The 16664-nt window shown below is 39.1% G+C and overlaps 1 protein-coding gene across 1 annotated transcript in view; it reads left to right on the top strand.

Annotated features, from left to right (window-relative positions):
• LOC132490968 (multidrug resistance-associated protein 1-like) overlaps positions 1 to 16664 on the top strand; it is an 87165-nt gene that overhangs the window by 12478 nt on the left and 58023 nt on the right. Inside the window, exons 3-5 of the mRNA XM_060099795.1 lie at positions 688 to 835; positions 1570 to 1712; positions 14508 to 14685. Of these exons, the coding sequence (XP_059955778.1) occupies positions 688 to 835; positions 1570 to 1712; positions 14508 to 14685 (469 nt within the window). The remainder of the gene's footprint in view (positions 1 to 687; positions 836 to 1569; positions 1713 to 14507; positions 14686 to 16664) is intronic.

Genomic DNA, 16664 nt, shown 5'->3' with positions numbered 1-16664 from the left:
AACATGCACCTTTGTTTGCCTGGGAAAATCTCAGTTTAGACCCATTGTTTTTTGCATAATTACTCACCATGTACTCTGGGGCAAGCTTTTTGAATGGAGGAACATGGAAGTACTAAGAGGCTGGCAGTATCTTACCGTACTTCTTAAGGCATCAGCTCCCAAATGTCTCTGTGACATTGACTCATATGCTATGGATCAAAGTAAGTCATATGGCCAAGGCCTAAGTTTGTGGGGCAGATACAGCTACTCCACTTGGACATTCTGTAAAGTCAAGTGTCCAAGGGTATATATAGTCCCAGCAGAGGATGGATCCATTTCTCTTCTGATACAAGCCTAAAAAGCAAATATGGGTTTTGGCGTGAATACCTTACTGTGAAAGTTAGCTATTTAAATTTCAGTAAGGGAGGTAGGGTAGGTGGGTGTCTCCAGTATGAGATGAGTAAATGAAGTTAGTGTTTCACTGAATAATTGGATATCTAAACAACCCTGTTAAAAGCTACAAAGGATTATTATACATTATTGAACTCCAGGATAGAGTTGTATGATTTTTCAAACACACTCTCTAGTCATTCCAACCTGATCAATAAAATAATTTATAAATCAAGAAGTCAAGCAAATGTGTGCAAAATTAGCTTTAACTTCATTGTTGGTTTTGCTGAATTGTTTACCTTGCTCTTTCATTTTTAGAATAATTATTTTAGGCTATAAAAAACCTTTGGAAAGAGAGGATCTTTTCGAACTAAATGAAAGTGATTCCTCCTATATTGTGTGTCCCATCTTTGAAAAACAATGGAGGAAGGAAGTTTTAAAGAATCAAGAGAGGCAAAAAGTAAAGGTAATTAATTATTAAATTCTTAGTACTTAATTAAAAAACTAGTAAAGCTTGTTCCAAATATGAGGTATCAATATAGAAAATCCCTTAAATATGTGAAATAACAAGCCATTTCTATAAGTATAATTGGTTGTCATTGCAGCTAAATTCTGTCATCAAATTATTAAGCATCTCCTCCCTTCAAAGCTCAGGAGCAAATGTGTTGATATGTATATAATTTTTGGCATCTCACCAATATCTTTCCTCATCCATCATGGCAAAGATGGTCTGCATATCTCAGAGAATCATGTCTGTTGGTCAAAGTAAGTCATGCAGTGACCAAGGCCAAAGCTTGTGGGGCAGGGATAGGTTCTCCACATATAGCATGATACACACACACACACACACACACACACACACACACACACATGAATATATATATATAGTCTTTAGACTTCTCAAAAAGAAAATATAATTTGAAGATAAAAACTGTATTATTTAAACAGTTTCAAAACTCACAAAAGGGATAAAATAAAATATTTTCCACTTATGCCACGTGGTATAAATAATACCATGTGGTTTGGAGACATACCATGCCAATGATATGGGCCATATTTTCAAGTTTAGCTGAATTTATTCTTTTTTTGTTGCTTTACTATCTTTGGAGTACAATACTAATTTTATGGTTAGTTTATATATATTTTATATATTAGTTCTGTTCCCTTTTCCCATTGTTTTTATTTTCTTTAATTATGTAGTCATCTTTTCATAAAGAGGCACATACCAGGAAACCATCTCTACTCCATGCATTGTGGAACACCTTTAAGTTTGTCCTGATTCAAGTTGCTTTATTCAAAGTGTTTGCTGATGTTTTGTCCTTCACTAGCCCACTCATAATGAAGTAAGTTGAAATCTTGTTTTTTCTTCTTCCCACAGGAAAATGATAAGCAAATCATTCACTAAAAAAGAGTGAGATAGGTCCCAATTACAAATTTTATTTAGAATACAGGCAGTCTATTACATTTGCCTGTGATATGAATGTGAATTATGATACAATAGTGAGTAATTACTGAAACCTACCATGTACTAAGCACTGTTCTAAAATCTTTATATTAATTATCTTATTTAATCTTCACAGCAATCCTATGATGTAGGAAGTAATATTGTACCCACTATCACAATGCAGAAACCAAGAAATTCTAGTACTTTGCCTAAGACCATACAGCTAGAAAATGCCAGAGTTACAATTCAAATCTAGGAAATCTGGCTTGAGTATATGTTTAGAAAATGAAAGGACACATACCTCTACTATTTTTCTTAGCTGTGGACTTTTGGGAATTGAAATTTATCAGCCAAGGTAACAATATATAAATATATATAAATATTTATGTATGTGTATATTATGTGTACACATAGAGAGAAAAAAATTAAAGAATTTCTATAATATTTTTATAGTATCTATATGCAAGGACTCATGGGCAGACATTAAAAGTGAGTCCTTGACTATATGCTACCTTTTTCAAGGGGACATTGCCTTACCTCTGTCTGTCATATGAAGGAAATGCAAGAAAACATTTTTTTATGAACTAAAAATTATATTTTTTGTTTTGAATAAGTTTTCAAGTTGGAGTTTTTAAGAACCATTTAATGCATGAAAATAGAATTAACCCTGAGTTGCCTGGATCCCAAATAATATTCAGGCACATATTTATCCAATATTTATTAAGCATCTACTACATGCCAGACTATTCTAAGTAGACCATGGGGATAGAGCAAAAATCCAAAAGTCCCTGCTCCATTGACACTGAGAAGGGAGAGATAAATAATCAAATGAATAAATGTAAATTGTATTAAGAAATAATCAGTGCTAAGGAAAGCAAAGTGCAGCAAGGCAATAGGGTAGGGAATACCAGTCTGGGGAACTGGAAGTTGTTTTTTTCTGTGAGGTGATTAGGGAGGACATTTGTTATAAGGTGACATTTGAACAAAGTTCTGAAGGAAGTTAAGGAGGAAGCCGAGACCATATTTGTTGCAAATAGGAAGCACAAGTAGGGCTAAAGCCATGAGGCAGCAGTGTGCTTGGTGTCTTTGAGGACCCTTAGAAGGCAAGTGAGGCTGGAGCAGGGAAACTGAGAGGTCAGAAAAGGAAAGTGATAAGACTGAGGTCAGAAAGATTTGGGGCTGGAAAAGATTTTGAAGGGCCTTATGGGACGTGATATATTAGAAGGGAAACCTTTGAAAGATTTTGAGCGTAGAATGATATGATTAGAGTTCAGTTTTACAGGAATCTCTCTAGCTGCTGCACAGAGAATAAAGTAGAGCAAGAGTGGAAGAAGGAACAGCTAAGATAATCCAGGCAAAAGTCAATGATGGCTTCAACTAGGTTGTAGCAATGAAGGTGATAAGTGCTCAGCTTCTGGCCTTATTTTAAAGGTAGAGCCAACATAATGCACTTGATAGATTGAACGTAGGTTGAGAGAGGAAGAAAAGAGTCAAGGATGGCTCCCGAGTTTCTGTTAAATCACAAGGTAAATGAGTTACCATTTATGGAAGGTATGGAAGTCTCAGGAAAGAGTCAAGTAGAGAGTGGAATTTGCTAAATTTGAAATATGTATTAGCCATTCTGCAGAAAAGAATTAAAATAGCAGACCTGACTGCTGTCCTTTGGAAGGCCTGTTTATAGGGCTGGCCTTTGGCTGGCTGTTGGAACTTGAATTTCAGGGGGGTTCCCACTACCTTAACTGATAGGAGTGGTGCAGTATGTCTAGACTGTTTATACAGTCAACGTGGTCCATGCTGAATACCTGCTTACCTTCTGGGAGTCTGGAATTTGGGCAGGTGTTAGGAAGAGGGTGCCCTGGATGCTGAGTCTTTAAAGGGCTTCCCTGGTGGACAACATTTCACATATTTGCCACAACTAGCTGCTGGGAGAATTTAGAAAGTTCTCTGTGACTCTACTGAGAGAAGACTTTTTGAAGCTTGTACCTGTTTTCCCCTAGACTTCACCCCATTGACTTTTCTCTTTGTTAATTTGGTTTTACATCCTTTCACCATAATAATTAATAGTCATGGATATGACTATAAGCTGAGTCCTAAAAGTTGTTTTAATGAATCATTTAACGAGGGAGTGGTCTTGGGGATCCCTGACAGACATTTAGGTAAAAAGTTTGAATGAGCAATCGTCTACATAAGTTTGGAGTTAGGAAAGATATAGGCTAGAGTGATAAATTTGGGAACTGTTCCAAATTAGACTAGGTATATCAAGCTACTGTTCTGGATGAGCTAACCTTAGTTACAGTGAAGGGAAGTAAAGATGTCCACACAAAAAATCACAAGCTTTTACAGTGTGTAGAGGTGGTGAAGACAGGGAAAACCATCAAAAGATAGTGAGAAGAAGTGGCTGGAGCAGACAGAGGAGAACCGAAAGAGAATGGTGTTGAGGAATCCAAGGGCAGAAGCTGTTTTATTGCTATCAGAAAACTCTTTCTGTTGTTTTTACCCCAGAGTCTCTATTTGGTTCCCTTGTCTACAGACATATAAGCCAAATGTCTCCTGGATTAACTGTCCCCTCCTCCCGCAGACAAAATAACAGATGTCTCATTCCCCCTGCCTCTGCCCCTCACCTCTGATTATCCCAGTTATTTTTATTTTTTTTATTTTATTACTTTTATTATTATTAGTTTCTGCTTTATAACAAACTAAATCAGTCATACATATATATCTGTTCCCACATCCCTTCCCTCTTGTGTCTCCCTCCCTCCCACCACCCCTATCCCACCCCTCCAAGTGGTCATAAAGCACCAAGCTGATCTCCCTGTGCTATGCGGCTGCTTCCCACTATCTATCTACCTTACGTTTGGTAGTGTATATATGTCCATGCCTCTCTCTCGCTTTGTCACAGCTTACCCTTCCCCCTCCCCATATCCTCAAGTCCATTCTCAAGTAGGTCTGTGTATTTATTCCTGTTTTACCCCTAGATTCTTCATGACATTTTTTTTCTTAAATTCCATATATATGTGTTAGCATATGGTATTTGTCTTTCTCTTTCTGACTTACTTCACTCTGTATGACAGACTCTAGGTCTATCCACCTCATTACAAATGGCTCAATTTCATTTCTTTTTATGGCTAAGTAATATTCCATTGTATATATGTGCCACATCTTCTTTATCCATTCATCCGATGATGGACACTTAGGTTGTTTCCATCTCCGGGCTATTGTGAATAGAACTGCAATGAACATTTTGGTACATGTCTCTTTTTGAATTATGGTTTTCTCAGGGTATATGCCTAGTAGAGGGATTGCTGGGTCATATGGTAGCTCTATTTGTAGTTTTTTAAGGAACCTCCATACTGTTCTCCATTCACATTCCCACCAGCAGTGCAAGAGTGTTCCCTTTTCTCCACACCCTCTCCAGCATTTATTGTTTCTAGATTTTTTGATGATGGCCATTCTGACTGGTGTGAGATGATATCTCATTGTACTTTTGATTTGCATTTCTCTAATGATTAATGATGTTGAGCATTCTTTCATGTGTTTGTTGGCAGTCTGTATATCTTCTTTGGGGAAATGCCTATTTAAGTCTTCTGCCCATTTTTGGATTGGGTTGTTTGTTTTTTTTCTATTGAGCTGCATGAGCTGTTTATAAATTTTGGAGATTAATCCTTTGTCAGTTGCTTCATTTGCAAATATTTTCTCCCATTCTGAGGGTTGTCTTTTGGTCTTGTTTATGGTTTCCTTTGCTGTGCAAAAGCTTTGAAGTTTAATTAGGTCCCATTTGTTTATCTTTGTTTTTATTTCCATTTCCCTAGGAAGTGGGTCCAAAAGGATCTTGCTGTGATTTATGTCTAGGAGGTGGGTCCAAAAGTATCTTGCTGTGATTTATGTCATAGAGTGTTCTGCTTATGTTTTCCTCTAAGAGTTTGATAGTTTCTGGCCTTATATTTAGGTCTTTAATACATTTTGGGCTTATTTTTGTGTATGGTGTTAGGGAATGATCTAATCTCATACTTTTACATGTCCCTGTCCAGTGTTCCCAGCACCACTTATTGAAGAGGCTGTCCTTTTTCCACTGTACATTCCTGCCTCCTTTATCAAAGATAAGTTGACCATATGTGCGTGGGTTTATCTCTGGACTTTCTATCCTATTCCATTGATCTATCTTTCTGTTTTTGTGCCAGTACCACACTGTCTTGATTACTGTAGCTTTGTAGTATAGTCTGAAGTCAGGGAGCCTGATTCCTCCAGCTCTGTTTTTCGTTCTCAAGATTGCTTTGGCTATTCGGGGTCTTTTGTTTTTCCAAAGAAATTGTGAAATTTTTTGTTCTCGTTCTGTGAAAAATGCCAGTGGTAGTTTCATAGGGATTGCATTGAATCTGTAGATTGCTTTGGGTAGTAGAGTCATTTTCACACTATTGATTCTTCCAATCCAGGAACATGGTATATCTCTCCATCTCTTTGTATCATCTTTAATTTCTTTCATCAGTGTCTTATAATTTTCTGCATACAGGTCTTTTGTCTCCTTAGGTAGGTTTATTCCTAGATATTTTATTCTTTTTGTTGCAGTGGTAAATGGGAGTGTTTTCTTGATTTCACTTTCAGATTTTTCATCATTAGTGTACAGGAATGCCAGAGATTTCTGTGCATTAATTTTGTATCCTGCTACTTTACCGAATTCATTAATTAGCTCTAGTAGTTTTCTGGTAGCATCTTTAGGATTCTCTATGTATAGTATCATGTCATCTGCAAACAGTGACAGCTTTACTTCTTCTTTTCCAATTTGGATTCCTTTTATTTCCTTTTCTTCTCTGATTGCTGTGGCTAAAACTTCCAAAACTATGTTGAATAAGAGTGGTGAGAGTGGGCAGCCTTGTCTTGTTCCTGATCTTATTGGAAATGGTTTCAGTTTTTTACCATTGAGGACGATGTTGGCTGTCGGTTTGTCATATATGGCCTTTATTATGTTGAGGAAAGTTCCCTCTATGCCTACTTTCTGCAGGGTTTTTATCATAAATGGGTGTTGAATTTTGTTGAAAGCTTTCTCTGCATCTATTGAGATGATCATATGTTTTTTTCCTTCAATTTGTTAATATGGTATATCACATTGATTGATTTGCATATATTGAAGAATCCTTGCATTCCTGGAATAAACCCCACTTGATCATGGTGTATGTTCCTTTTAATATGCTGTTGGATTCTGTTTGCTAGAATTTGTTGAAGATTTTTGCATCTATGTTCATCAGTGATATTGGCCTGTAGTTTTCTTTCTTTGTGACATCCTTGCCTGGTTTTGGTATCAAGGTGATGGTGGCCTTGTAGAATGAGTTTGGGAGTGCTCCTCCCTCTGCTATATTTTGGAAGAGTTTGAGAAGGATGGGTGTTAGCTCTTCTTTAAATGTTTGATAGAATTTGCCTTTGAAGCCATCTGGTCCTGGGCTTTTGTTTGTTGGAAGATTTTTTATCACAGTTTCAATTTCAGTGCTTGTGATTGGTCTATTCATATTTTCTCTTTCTTCCTGAGTCAGTCTTGGCAGTTTGTGCATTTCTAAGAATTTGTCCATTTCTTCCAGGTTGTCCATTTTATTGGCATAGAGTTGCTTGTAGTAATCTCTCATGATCTTTTGTATTTCTGCAGTGTCAGTTGTTACTTCTCCTTTTTCATTTCTAATTCTATTGATTTGAATCTTCTCCCTTTTTTTCTTGATGAGTCTGGCTAATGGTTTATCAATTTTGTTTATCTTCTCAAAGAACCATCTTTTAGTTTTTTTGATCTTTGCTATCATCTCCTTCATTTCTTTTTCATTTATTTCTGATCTGCTCTTTATGATTTCTTTCCTTCTGCTAACTTTGGGGGTTTTTTGTTCTTGTTTCTCTAATTGCTTTAGGTACAGGGTCAGGTTGTTTACACGAGATGTTTCCTGTTTCTTAAGGTGTGATTCTATTGCTATAAACTTCCCCCTTAGAACTGCTTTTGCTGCGTCCCATAGGTTTTGGGTCGTCGTGTCTCCATTGTCATTTGTTTCTAGGTATTTTTTAATTTCCTCTTTGATTTCTTCAGTGATCACTTCGTTATTAAGTAGTGTATTGTTTAGCCTCCATGTGTTTGTATGTTTTACAGCTCTTTTCCTGTAATTGATATCTAGTCTCATAGCATTGTGGTCAGAAAAGATACTTGATATGATTTCAATTTTCTTAAATTTACCAAGGCTTGATTTGTGACCCAAGATATGATCTATCCTGGAGAATGTTCCATGAGCACTTGAGAAAAATGTGTATTCTGTTGTTTTTGGATGGAATGTCCTGTAAATATCAATTAAGTCCATCTTGTTTAATGTATCATTTAAAGCTTGTGTTTCCTTATTTATTTTCATTTTGGATGATCTGTCCATTGGTGAAAGTGGGGTGTTAAAGTCCCCTACTATGAGTGTGTTACTGTCGATTTCCCCTTTTATGGCTGTTAGTATTTGCCTTATGTATTGAGGTGCTCCTATGTTGGGTGCATAAATATTTACAATTGTTATATCTTCTTCTTGGATTGATCCCTTGATCATTAGGTAGTGTCCTTCTTTGTCTCTTGTAATAGTCTTTATTTTAAAGTCTATTTTGTCTGATATAAGAATTGCTACTCCAGCTTTCTTTTGATTTCCATTTGCATGGAATATCTTTTTCCATCCCCTTACTTTCAATCTGTATGTGTCTCTAGGTCTGAAGTGGGTCTCTTGTAGACAGCATATATATGGGTCTTGTTTTTGTATCCATTCAGCCACTCTGTGTCTTTTGGTGGGAGCATTTAGTCCATTTACATTTAAGGTAATTATTGATATGTATGTTCCTATTCCCATTTCCTTAATTGTTTTGGGTTCATTATTGTAGGTATTTTCCTTCTGTAGTGTTTCTTGCCTAGAGAAGTTCCTTTAGCATTTGTTGTAAAGCTGGTTTGGTGGTGCTGAACTCTCTCAGCTTTTGCTTGTCTGTAAACGTTTTAATTTCTCCATCAAATCTGAATGAGATCCTTGCTGGGTAGAGTAATCTTGGTTGCAGGTTTTTCTCTTTCATCACTTTAAATATGTCTTGTTACTCCCTTCTGGCTTGTAGAGTTTCTGCTGAGAGATCAGCTGTTAACCTGATGGGGACTCCCTGTGTGTTATTTGTTGTTTTTCCCTTGCTACTTTTAATATGACTTCTTTTTGTTTAATTTTTGACAGTTTGATTAATATGTGTCTTCCATATTTCTCCTTGGATTTCTTCTGTATGGGACTCTCTGTGCCTCCTGGACTTGATTAACTATTTCCTTTCCCATATTAGGGAAGTTTTCAACTATAATCTCTTCAAATATTTTCTCAGTCCCTTTCTTTTTCTCTTCTTCTTCTGGAACCCCTATAATTCGAATGTTGGTGTGTTTAATGTTGTCTCAGATGTCTCCTAGACTGTCCTCTGTTCTTTTCATTCTTTTTTCTTTATTCTGCTCTGCAGTAGTTATTTCCACTATTTTAAATTCCACCTCACTTATCCGTTCTTCTGCCTCAGTTATTCTGCTATTGATCCCATCTAGAGTATTTTTCATTTCACTTATTGTGTTTTTAATCGATGCTTGATTCATCTTTAGTTCTTCTAGGTCCTTGTTAACTGTTTCTTGCATTTTGTCTATTCTATTTCCAAGATTTTGGATCATCTTTACTATCATTATTCTGAATTCCTTTTCAGGTAGACTGCCTATTACCTCTTCATTTGTTAGGTCTGGTGGGTTTTTATCTTGCTCTTTCACCTGCTGTGTGTTTTTCTGTCTTCTCACTTTGCTTATCTTACTGTGTTTGGGGTCTCCTTTTTGCAGGCTTTAGATTTGTAGTTCCCATTGTTTTTGGTGTCTGTCTCCCATGGCTAAGGTTGTTTCAGTGGGTTGTGTAGGCTTCCTGGTTGGGGGGACTTGTGCCTGTGTTCTGGTTGATGAGGCTCGATCTTGTCTTTCTGGTGGACAGGTCCACGTCTGGTGGTGTGTTTTGGGTTGTCTGTGGCCTTATTATGTTTTTAGGCAGCCTCTCTGCTAATGGGTGGGTTTGTGTTCCTGTCTTGCTAGTTGCTTGGCATAGGGTGACCAGCACTGTAGCTTGCTTGTCGTTGAGTGAAGCTGGGTGCTGGTGTTGAGATGGAGATCTCTGGGAGATTTTTGCTCTTTGATATTATGTGGAACTGGGAGGTCACTTGTGGACCCGTGTCCTGAAGTTGGCTCTCCCACTTCAGAGGCACAGCACTGACTCCTGGCTGCAGCACCAAGAGCCTTTCATCTACCCGGCTCAGAATAAAAGGGAGAAAAAGTAGAAAGAAAGAATTAGTAGAAGAAAGAAAGAGAGAAAGAAAGAAAGAAAGAAGGAAAGAAAGGAAGGAAGGAAGGAAGGAAGAAAGAAAGAAAGGAGGGAGGGAGGGAGGAAGGAAAGAAAGAGAAAGAAAGACAGGAGAGAGGGAGGGAGGAAGGAAGGATTGAAAGGAAGGAAGGAAGAAAGAAAGAAAGAAAGAAAGAAAGAAAGAAAGACAGGAGGGAGGGAGGGAGGAAGGAAAGAAAGAAAGAAAGAAAGAAAGAAAGAAAGAAAGGAGGGCGAGGGAGGGAGGGAGGAAGGGAAGGGAGGAAAAAAGAAAGAGAGAAGATAAAGTAAAGTAGAATATAGTATGATGAAATATAGTAGTGTTATTAAAATAAAAAAGTAATTATTAAAATTTTTTAAAAAAACAGAAAACGGACGGATAGAACCCTGGGACAAATGGTGGAAGCAAAGCTACACAGAAAAAAATCTCACACAGAAGCATACACATACACATTCACAAAAAGAGAACAGGGGGAAAAAAATCATAAATCTTGCTCTCAAAGTCCACCTCCTCAATTTGGGATAATTCGTTGTAAAAAGAGGAAAATGGGAAAAAGTCTTAAATCTTGTTCTCAAAGTCCACCTCCTCAATTGGGGATGATTTGTCATCTATTCGTGTATTCCACAGATGCAGGGTACATCAAGTTGATTGTGGAGCTTTAATCCGCTGTTTCTGAGGCTGCACAGAGAGATTTCCCTGTCTCTTCTTTGTTCTCACAGCTCCCGGGTCTCAGCTTTGGATTTGGCCCCGCCTCTGCGTGTAGGTCGCTGGAGGGCGTCTGTTCTTCGCTCAGACAGGATGGGTTTAAAGGAGCCGCTGATATGGGGGCTCTGGCTCACTCAGGCCGAGGGGAGGGAGGGGCACGGAGTGAGGGGCGAGCCGGTGGCGGCAGAGGCCAGCGTGACGTTGCACCAGCCCGAGGCATGCCGTGCGCTCTCCCAGGGAAGCCGTCCCTGGATCCCGGGACCCCGGCAGTGGCGGGCTGCACAGGCTCCCTGGAAAGGGGGCATGGACAGTGACCTGCGCTCGCACACAGGCCTCTTGGCGGCAGCAGCAGCAGCCCCACCCACGCCAGTCTCGGGGGTCCGCGCCTTTAGCCGCGGTTCGCCCCTGTCTCTGGAGCGCCTTTAAGCAGCGCTCTTAATCCCGTCTCCTCGCGCACCAGGAAACAGAGCGGGAAGAAAAAGTCTCTTGCCTCTTCGGCAGCTCCAGAATTTTTCCCGGACTCCCTCCGGGCTAACCATGGTGCACTAACCCCTTCAGGCTCTCTTCCCGCCGCCAGCCCCAGTCCTCTCCCTGCGCTCCGACTGAAACCGGATACCCGAGCCTCAGCTCCCAGCCCCGCCCGCCCCGGCGGCCCGAGCAGACAAGCCTCTCGGGCTGGTGTGTGCCTGAGGGCACCGATCCTCTGTGCGGGAATCTCTCCGCTTTGCCCTCTGCACCCCTGTGGCTGCGCTCTCCTCCGCTACTCCGAAGCTTTCCCCCCTCCGCCACCCGCAGTCTCCGCCCGCGAAGGGGCTTGTAGTGTGTGGAAACCTTTCCTCCTTCACGGCTCCCTCCCACTGGTTCAGGTCCCGTCCCTATCCTTTTGTCTCTGTTTATTCTTTTTTCTTTTGCCCTACCCAGGTATGTGGGGAGTTTCTTGCCTTTTGGGGGGTCTGAGGTCTTCTGTCAGCGTTCAGTAGGCGTTCTGTAGGAGTTGTTCCATGTGTAGATGCATTTCTGATGTATCTGTGGGGAGGAAGGTGATCTCCGCCTCTTACTCTTCTGCCATCTTCCCCCGGGATCCTATCCCAGTTATTTTTAAGTAGTTACCACTGAGTAATTACCATTCATCTATGACCAGAAGTCCATCTATGAGAGATGCATTGGCCAACATCTTCTCTCCTGCCCTGTTCTGGTGATCTATGGCTGCAAAATTAGCCACTTCAAAACTAAGTGGTATAAAACAACCATGATTTTATTATGTGCATGATTTTGTGGACCAGGACTTCAGAGAGAGATTGTTTTTCTCTGCTCCACAATGATTGGGGAATTAACTGAGTAGCTTGAAGGGTTGAGATAGTTGTAGCAGCTCCAATAGAGACATACGTCTGGGAACTTGGACCTGGCTGTTGGCTGAGTGATACCTTGATTCTTTTCTGCATCTGCTGTTACCAGAATGTGAATATGGCTTCTAAACTTATACGCCTGATGCCTGGGCTACGATGGCTGGAAATGGTCATCTCTCTTTCCCTCTTTTTCTCTCTCCACAGCTTCTCTGAATGGTTAGCTTAAGCATTGAGGTCTCTGGTGAGTTGATCTTCTTACATAGCAGCTGGATGTTCCCAGAGTAAACATTCCAAGAAGTTTAGGCAAGTCATTTTACGACCTAGACTTGGAAATCCCAGAATGTCACTTGGGCCATATTATTTTGGTCAAGCAATTCCTTAATTCAGCTCAGATCCGAAGGGAGGGGAATTAGGTTCAAATTCAAAATGAGAGGAGTAGCAAGTGATCCCTAGCCATTTTTAGTCATGTTCTGATTTCCATTTGCCAATGACTGACTACTGCTCAAGAAACTCATTAGAGAATCTCACTGTGGTCACTCTTTCTGAAAATAGTTATAGACGATAGCAATTCAGTGTCTCTGTGTTCTTCCCAAATGTGCAGTCTGTGGGGTACTAAAGAATTGTTAAGTCCTTGGCTGTGGGGTAGAGAATTGTCTCCCTAATTTTGTCACACACTTTTTATAACATACTAGCTTGATCACACCTGCAAAACAGAAATTTCAACATTGCATTGAAATGAGTCAGCTGCGACATGTCTTTCTTCCTGAGTAGACTATAAGTTCCTCCAGAAACTTACTCAATTTTTGTGTCCTTAGCTCCTAGCACAGAGCCTGGCACATAGAATGAAATACAGTTCCTGAATGGATTACTGAGTAAATGGACTTATTCAAAGCTACGCTTTTCCAAGAAACACTCATTCTAGAGTAGCTGAATAAGCTTACAATTCCCACATTGGAGAAGAATTGAGTCATCAGAATTTTATGAATTTTTATGATCATGTCTCATGTATAATAAATATATCAAAATAATACTTTCATTAATTTACTACTAGAAGAAATTTGTTTCTTGTTGATCATGGTGCTTACTCTTTTTTCCCATTTATTGAGATTTTATTCTAATGTCAGTGAAACAAAAAAAAATGAGTATTTATATCTGATATCATGAATATAGATTTACGGTCTTTACCATGCCTTGATCACAGATTATTTACAGTATTTCCTGGAAATATTTTTAGTAGTTCCATATTAATATAGTGATAGTCATTTAGTTGTTTGATTTTATGAAACAGGAAGCAGTCTAATTGATAGGTGTATCTACAGTAAGAAGAATAGTGCTTCTCATTCAGGAAATTTAATTCTGAGACCAAGAAGTTATTTAGTAAGTTGCTTTTGTAAAAATAATTTGGAGTCCCAATGGATGGCATCTGATAGACATCAACTAAAAATACAGAACCTCCTGTTGTATAATGTTTATGTGGGTTGCGGTCACTTCAAGTAGTGATTTTCAGTGACTAGAGGTTTACAGTAGGATTATTAGAGGCACTGGTATTATATTTGATTCTAAGGTACAATTTTAATAAAGATAATTTTTGAAGTACTTGGTTTATAAAGCAATTTGGGCAACATGAATTGCTTTAAAGTATACATCCATTAACTGTCCAAGCTGTCAATAAAGTAGATCGAAGCTTAGATAATTAGAACCATCCCCATTGTCTAGATGTACCCAGCATTGACCTTAATCACGATGACCATGTTGTCACCAAACTTAAGAGGAAATAAGTAAAGGTAGAGGAGAGGGAAATTGGATATACATAAAAGTAATTAAAGGTGAGCTATAATTCAGGCCTTTAAAGAAACAGTGTCTTTTTGCCATGCTAAGAGATTCTCTACTTAAGTTCTAATTGTCATTTCCCTATGTTTAACAAAATGCATGATTTCAGCAAAAAAAAAAAAAAAAAAAGAACTTTTAAATGTCTCTGTGTCTTAATTTTCATGATGAAGTTAGGCCAGAACATTTAATTATTTGATGAGATTGCCATATGAAAAGTAGAAAATATCCTTCTACCCACAAGCCTGCGATAATAATTGTTGATTCTATTTATTATATATGCTTGAGTAAAAATAAAGGGGGAAAGGATGCCAAATTGGGCAAGTAAAAAAAGAACAGGCAAGAGTATGTGTGTGTGTGTGTGTGTATAACATTTTGACAGTACTTAATTCACATAAGCATTTTATTACTTCAGATGTTTAACATTTCTTCCCTTTTCTCAATTTGCATATGACATTCAGGCAAATGATCATTTTCTGTGAACACCGCCCAGATTTTGGCTGGAGTGGCTATGGTTATGCTTTGGCACTTTTTGTCATAGTCTTCTTGCAAACCTTGATCCTTCAGCAGTACCAACGTTTTAACATGCTCACTTCAGCAAAAATTAAGACAGCTGTAATTGGACTGATCTACAAGAAGGTAAAAGATTGAAGAAATTCCCAATTTCTAAATGAACTGTATCCTTATCTGCTTTAAAATAAGGGATCTGGAAAAATAGAGGTGTATATTAAAAAGTTCTAGTGTGTCCTTTGAATATACATTTATTTTGCTATGAAAGAACTTTGACTCATCAATATCGGTTGCATTAATTTCTTTATAGGGTTCTCTTTCTATAGTCCCTGAAACTTCTAGTCAACTCTAATCCATGAAATTAAAGGATGTTCTTTGTTCACTGTCACATCACTTAACTCCTCCTCAGAAAATGAATGGCATTGAATGTTTTATGGTTGTCTATATCTATGGATCAATAAAGTTTCTTTCCATGATCATTTTCCATCTACATAGTACCTTTTACTTCTGCTCACTCTGTCTTTTCATGCAACAAAGCCATCCTTCTCTCTACAGTCATTACCTATTTCTCTTTGAGTCTAAGCCCTCTCCCACCCACCCCAAAACCTAGCTGATCCTTATACCTAGCATGATCCTAAAGTTTAATTTGTCCTTTCTTGAAAATACAATTTTTTTTAATTCTATTCTTTTTTTAAAATTTATTTATTATTTTTGGCTGTGTTGGGTCTTCATTTCTGTGCGTGGGTTTTCTCTAGTTGCAGCGAGCAGGGGCCACTCTTCATCACGTTGCGCGGGCCTCTCACTGTCGCGGCCTCTCTTGTTGTGGAGCACACGCTCCAGATGCACAGGCTCAGTAGTTGTGGCTGATGGGCCTAGTTGCTCCGCGGCATATGGGATCTTCCCAGGCCAGGGCTCGAACCCGTGTCCCTTGCATTGGCAGGCAGATTCTCAACCACTGCGCCACCAGGGAAGCCCTTGAAAATACAATTTTAAATACCACCTCTTTACCATTCAGAGCCTTTTATTTACATGATAGTTATAAACAATTAAAGAGTTTCCTCCCTCCCGTAGTTGTCACTGAGTTATTAAATCAACAAGTGTCTTTTGCCTTCTTAGTCTGTATTCCTCTATAAATTGTGGGCTCTTCAGATTTGGAATAGGAACTTTTTAACCTGTTGTACCTTTATCAACTAAGATAGTCGCGTTTACACATTTTTATAAAAGTTGGAAGACTGAGTAAATGAATAAATGAGCCACTGCCTTCAAGAAATTGGGGAGGGGGCTTCCCTGGTGGCGCAGTGGTTGAGAGTCCGCCTGCCGATGCAGGGGACACGGGTTCGTGCCCTGGTCCTGGAGGATCCCGCATGCTGCGGAGCGGCTGGGCCCGTGAGCCATGGCCGCTGAGCCTGCGTGTCCGGAGCCTGTGCTCCGCAACGGGAGAGGCCACGGCAGTGCGAAGGCCCACGTACCGCAAAAAAAAAAAAAAAAAGAAAAAGAAATTGGGGAGAACTATTAGCATACATAATAAATGTGTGGAACTAAATGCAGATATTATAAGATATCAGATAAGCAGGAAATCTACAATGTGTGTAGGCAGTTAAGGAAGGTTTCACATAGAAAGGAGACTTGAAATAGTCTTTGGGGAAGCTGTAGTATTTGTGTAGGTGGAAGGAAATGTAATTTGGGTTGACCTGGGCATGAAGTGTTACAGACCATTTGGCCATATTAGGCCAAAATGGAGGCATAGAGTGATTTTAGAGACTCTAGAATGACCGAAGCTCAATTGAGCCAGGAAATACTAAACTTGAAGTAGAGCCAGCTCTGTATAACGTAACCCAGATACAGGGTCAGAGAGACTGCCCCAGTTGTAATTTTAATGGCTGTAAATTCTGAGAATTTACAGAATCCAAATATGGAGAAAAGATTGATCAAAGAGTCTAGGAATCAGTTTAAATGCTAACATTTGTTTTCAATATATGGTCTATATAGAACAGGACTTCATTAATTGATTAAAGCATTGGAGTTTAGGTATAAGATTTGGGTGCATTTACAAGCATAAAAGAGTAGATTGCGGGCCTCCCTGGTGGCGCAGTGGTTGAGAGTCCGCC

The sequence above is a fragment of the Mesoplodon densirostris genome, chromosome 5, assembly GCF_025265405.1.
Source record: "Mesoplodon densirostris isolate mMesDen1 chromosome 5, mMesDen1 primary haplotype, whole genome shotgun sequence".
NCBI lineage: Eukaryota > Metazoa > Chordata > Mammalia > Artiodactyla > Ziphiidae > Mesoplodon > Mesoplodon densirostris.
Note: the sequence above shows the minus strand (reverse complement) of the source record. Positions and strands in the feature narration are given on the sequence as shown.